This window comes from Suricata suricatta, chromosome 11, assembly GCF_006229205.1.
Source record: "Suricata suricatta isolate VVHF042 chromosome 11, meerkat_22Aug2017_6uvM2_HiC, whole genome shotgun sequence".
Lineage (NCBI taxonomy): Eukaryota > Metazoa > Chordata > Mammalia > Carnivora > Herpestidae > Suricata > Suricata suricatta.
This window is the reverse complement of record NC_043710.1, coordinates 89,964,784-89,970,075: the sequence shown is the minus strand read 5'-3', so window position 1 is coordinate 89,970,075 and position 5,292 is coordinate 89,964,784. Positions and strand designations below refer to the sequence as shown.

General features: G+C 36.4%; 1 protein-coding gene across 2 annotated transcripts; it reads left to right on the top strand.

Moving 5' to 3' along the window:
- Positions 1 to 1,472: 1,472 nt before the first annotated feature.
- Positions 1,473 to 4,791, top strand: LOC115306522. 2 transcript variants are annotated; one of them, XM_029956978.1, is made up of 2 exons: positions 1,473 to 2,391; positions 4,769 to 4,791. In XM_029956978.1, exons 1-2 carry the CDS (start codon positions 1,473 to 1,475, stop codon positions 4,789 to 4,791), a joined length of 942 nt encoding a protein of 313 aa, XP_029812838.1. The 2 variants fall into 2 exon arrangements, with proteins under 2 accessions (XP_029812838.1, XP_029812837.1); XM_029956977.1 differs by lacking the exon at positions 4,769 to 4,791 and having other exon boundaries at positions 1,473 to 2,408.
- The last annotated feature ends 501 nt before the right edge of the window (positions 4,792 to 5,292 follow it).

Genomic DNA, 5,292 nt, shown 5'->3' with positions numbered 1-5,292 from the left:
GACAGATTTCTAGATCACGTTTTTGAAGTTGGCCAATGTTTCAATACCACATAAAGTACTTTATCCCAAACTAAAAACACCAATCTAACTATTGTTTGAATGTCTAGTAAGAATATGAATTTGCATTTTCTAGAATGTACTTATTTTCTTTCCAAATCAAAACTCAAGGTACATTGGTCCTTTTTAAACCAAGACAATAAATCATATTTAAAAAAACACATTACCTTCTAGATTAGTATTGAACATAAACTAAAAGTTCTAATTATATTTGTGTGTGCATTAGTAAATCATATCCTTATATCTTGGAATACTGTAGAGACCACAAGCAAAATACAGGGTTATAAAACAAGACCAGCAGAGTAACACCTAGAGTTTGTCTTCAAAATCCCTTCTCATATATATATAATTTTCTGACCTCCACCACGTCAACCAGGAAATCCAGCTTGTTTAGACCAATCATAGTCCACTGCACCCCTCATCACCTTGGTGGACAACATGACCTACATTTAGGCCATTATATTATGGCCTGGGATTAACCAAATTAGAACAAGGGAAAATGGCTCTTTGTTCTGGGAAAAGCTGTTGAGGTATAAGCATGAATTCTGCCAAGCAGTTATGTTTCTGCTCTTGGGGTGACCAGCCTGAGGGATGAAAGCTGGTGTGTATAAAGCAGAGATTCTCAGGTGGAAAGATATCGGTAGTTACCCATCCTTCAGTTATTTTGAGATGGGATACAGTGAGGAAAATAGCTCAGACTAACAGAATTACTTTTTGCAAAATTATGAATCCTATTCTTATTCATTATAGAAGGCATAGGGTACTATTATTTATTCTGAAAAAATTGAAACTGTTTGACATTTGACAAGCAGGACATTAATATATACATATAGAACATGAGAGGAAGAAAGAGACCTCAGAAATAACAGTAGTAATGTCTCTTTTGACTGACTTAAAATATGGAAATTGGTGTTTTCTCTTAAAAGTTATGAAATGTATTTTTCTAAAATTTATTTATTTATTTTGAGAGAAAAAGAGACAGAGAGAAGAAGGGGCAGAGAAAGAGAAAGAGAGAAAATCTGAAGCAGACTCCACATTCTCAGTGTAGAATCTGATGTGGGGTGCCAAACCGTGAACCATGAGATCATGAAGCACTCAGGTGGCCCCAAAAAGTTATGAATTATCTTATTTATAAGTTTCTTGAACTCTATAATTACTTCTCCAGCTCAACTAGTATCACTGTTTGACCATTTGGAAAGATTCAGAGATCCCTGCATTATGACTGTTCTATGATCAGGAATAATGATCTTCATAGAATTATTCCCCTCCTCACATATACTCATGCAAACACATATGCATACACTCAAATACACACACACACACACACACACACACACACAAACATATGCACACACACACACACACAGAGAAATATTTATTTTCTCCTTTTAAACTCAGAACCCTCTGCAAAGATAATGGACCCTGGAAATCACTCCATAGCAACTGAGTTCATCCTCGCTGGGTTAACAGAGAAACCGGAACTCCAGCTGCCCCTTTTCTTCCTCTTCCTAGTGGTCTATGTGGTCACAGTGGTGGGGAACCTGGGCATGATCACACTGATAGGGCTGAGTGCTCACCTGCACACCCCCATGTACTACTTCCTCAGCAATTTGTCCTTCATTGATCTCTGCCATTCCACTGTCATCACCCCTAAAATGCTGGTGAACTTTGTGACAGAGATGAACACCATCTCCTACCCTCAATGCATGACTCAGCTCTATTTCTTCCTCATCTTTGCTATTGCAGAGTGTCACATGTTAGCTGCAATGGCTTATGACCGCTATGCCGCCATCTGTAACCCCTTGCTTTACAATGTCATCATGTCTTCACACATCTGCTTCGGGCTCACAGTGGGAGTTTATATTTTGGGCATCACTGGATCTACAATCCATACGGGTTTTATGATGAGACTCCTTTTCTGCAAGAGCAATGTGATTAACCATTATTTCTGTGATCTCTTTCCACTCTTGGAGATATCCTGTTCCAACACTTTCATCAATGAATTATTGGTCCTAGTCTTGAGTGCGTTTAACATTCTGACTCCTGCCTTAACCATCCTCGCTTCCTACATCTTCTTCATTGCCAGCATCCTCCGCATCCACTCCACTGAGGGCAGATTCAAAGCCTTTAGCACCTGCAGCTCCCACATTTCAGCTGTTGCTGTTTTCTTTGGATCTGCTGCATTCATGTACCTGCAGCCTTCATCTGTGAGCTCCATGGACCAAGGGAAAGTGTTTTCTGTGTTTTATACCATCATTGTGCCCATGCTGAACCCCTTGATCTATAGTCTGCAGAATAAGGATGTCAAATTTGCCCTAAAAAAACTTCTGGACAGTAGTATATGTTCATGAGTAGAATCAATATCATGATGTCAGGTTGGAAGCAGGTCTTTCTGATTTGCTGAGATATGAAATGTGTTAGGTTTATTGCTCAAATCTTTGGAAACCCAATGACACTTCCCTCTATAACACAATTCCTAAGATCCTTTCTAGGCCACTCCATTGAACCTTATTATAGTGATTATATGTGGAGAAATACTAAGAATGAAATCAGAGACTCCTAACTATGAAAAGAGCCTTACTTTTATATTTAATATTAATACCCACAATAACAAAACCAATGATGATGATAATGAAGATAATAATTATAACACATGTTATTGAGATTTTATGAAATATCAAGTAATGTGCCCAGTTTAAGTAAATAACTTTATTTAATATTTATAGTATTCTCTCACAGAAGGCACTAGTATTATTTTCCTTTGAAAGATGAGGAAATAAAATCTTATTTAATTTGTAGGTGCCCTGGTCCCAAACATAATAATGTACTTTCTACAAAATTGACCCCAGGACCCACAATTTTATTCAAAGTGGTACTTTGGTCCCAGATGACTGTGGATGGGTCTGAGATGTCCTTGAGAATTTTCTTCTGCACATATGTCATCTCCAGTTCCCTATGTGACTGATGCTTTCCTATAAATAATTTCAATACTAAGTTCACTTTTATTTCATGTGATATAATGAAAATAAGAAAAATCTTTCAAAGCTGTTCTGATCAAAGTGAAAAAAGAGCAAACATGGAGAATCGTTGTAGAATCTCAGTATAGGTACACATGACAGAGTCTCACATTATTATACTTGAGAACAACACGTTTTATAAAAGCAGCTCAAACAGCATTATCTTATCTTCATACCAGTGATGCTGCAGCTATTTATGAAGCAATTGGCATGGACACAAAAAATCCTACTCAGTTGTATCATTTTCTTGTGGTTCATGCTCTTTTCCCCAATAATTTAGAAAGAGTTGCCATTTCAAGAAAATTGTTTCTTTAAGACAACTCTTCTTTCCTTTCATATTTTGTTCTTCTGTTTTTGGGCATTTTACATCTTGTAACCATAGATTTACATAATATTCTAAACACCGATTCGTCTTTTGTCTCTTCCTGATTCAAATCATCCACATCATTATTGTCAGATCAATGTTCTCAGGATAATGTGCTGTGTTATTCACTTGATATAAAAAGTTGCAGTGTTTACATATAGTTTCCAAATATGGTACAAAAATAAATATCTTACCACTCTTATACCCATTATCTACTCATTCACTGGTTGCAAACATTTATTTTTAAAAAGTCCTCATACTTATTATTTGACTTAAATTTCGTCAGTTCTATGAAACAAGGGAGAAAGGCTACAACTTCACCACACATATTAGGCGTGATTCCTAGTCCAATGTTCTGTCCAACAGAACAGACTCACACAGGACAAACAAAAAGAGTCCTGGTAGGTAGACCTTTGAATTACCAGGGCTTAAGCTCCTATATGAAATACAGACTATATGAAAGGTAATGGTCTCATCAAGAAAGGGGGAAAAGTCTCTGCAGACCCAGAAAATCATGTCATATTTTGAATGATATGGCAAAGCTATAAAAAGAGAGAAGTTACAGAGGACAGTTCATGAATCACCTCTGGATCACCATAAGACATATCTCCTTATTTTAGTGAAGGGAGGTGCTACACGTTTTTTAAGCAGGAAGTGAAACAATAGTTTTACATGTTAGTAGTATCACACTTATGTTGGGGTTGAAGATGGATGGAAAGACAGTAAGGCTGAATCAAGACCAGTTAGCAGCCATTTAATTATTCTAAGCAAGACACTTCATTCAGTGACCGAGGAGCTAGAAAGGAAGGAGAATCTCAGGATTTTTTAAAAGTTCAGACATGGCTGAAATGAGGTGAGTTGAAATGGAAGGGCGATGATGGATTAACTCTCAAGATGAAGCTCACTAAACCTAGGTAACAATTCCTAGCAACACAACTGGGACACATAAGTCGGTAACATTCAAATTTCTATCTCCTTGTTTCTCTTTATATATTCCTTCCTGAATGTGTACACACACACTGACAGAATGAACACTATAGCTACTATAAATTTAATAATTTTCATCCTTGTACAATCATCTATGGAAAGGTCTGTCCATACTCTTCCCATATATGACTTCAAGGAGGTTCCAACTCTCTTCCACTTCTTTTATTCAGAACACTGAAGTAGCTGTCAATCTGCTCACTTGTAAGGTGGCTTTCTTGACACATTGTATTCTCCCATAAACATCCCAGAATCCTCCAGACACTGCATTCCAAAACTAAAAGAAGATTTGTAATGCATGGACATGTGGGAACTTGTTTGAATCTGAAAGAATTATAGTGGAAAGGAGTCAAAAGAAGAGATATCTAATACCTTGTCCTAAAGGCGATCCATGGGCCAACAGCATTCTCGGGAATAAGCCTGAGAATTTGTTTAAAAAAATGTATAATCTCAAGCCACACACTAGATTTACCAATTCAGATACTTCGTTTGGATGAGATCCCTAGATTATTTTTGTGCATACTAAAGTTTGAGAGGCTTTTAACAAATATTGATATCTGACCTCGGACCTTAAAATCTTGATTTAATTGATATGGAGTGTAACCTTAGTTTTGAAATTAAAAATAAAATTCTTTTTGATGCTTTAAAATGTGAATCTTTAGTTCTAAAATTGAGAAGCACTAAGATGCAACCAACCTTAAACTCTTTTAAGAATCAAACCTTATATATTTAACCATATCTTATAAGAGTTCCCCTAATGTGGGCATTCAACTTACTTGAATCAGATTGGAATGCTTTCAAACGTTCTTGTTTATGAAAAAAAGTATGAAAATATGTCATAAAGAAAAGGAATATGGAACGTAGATGCCT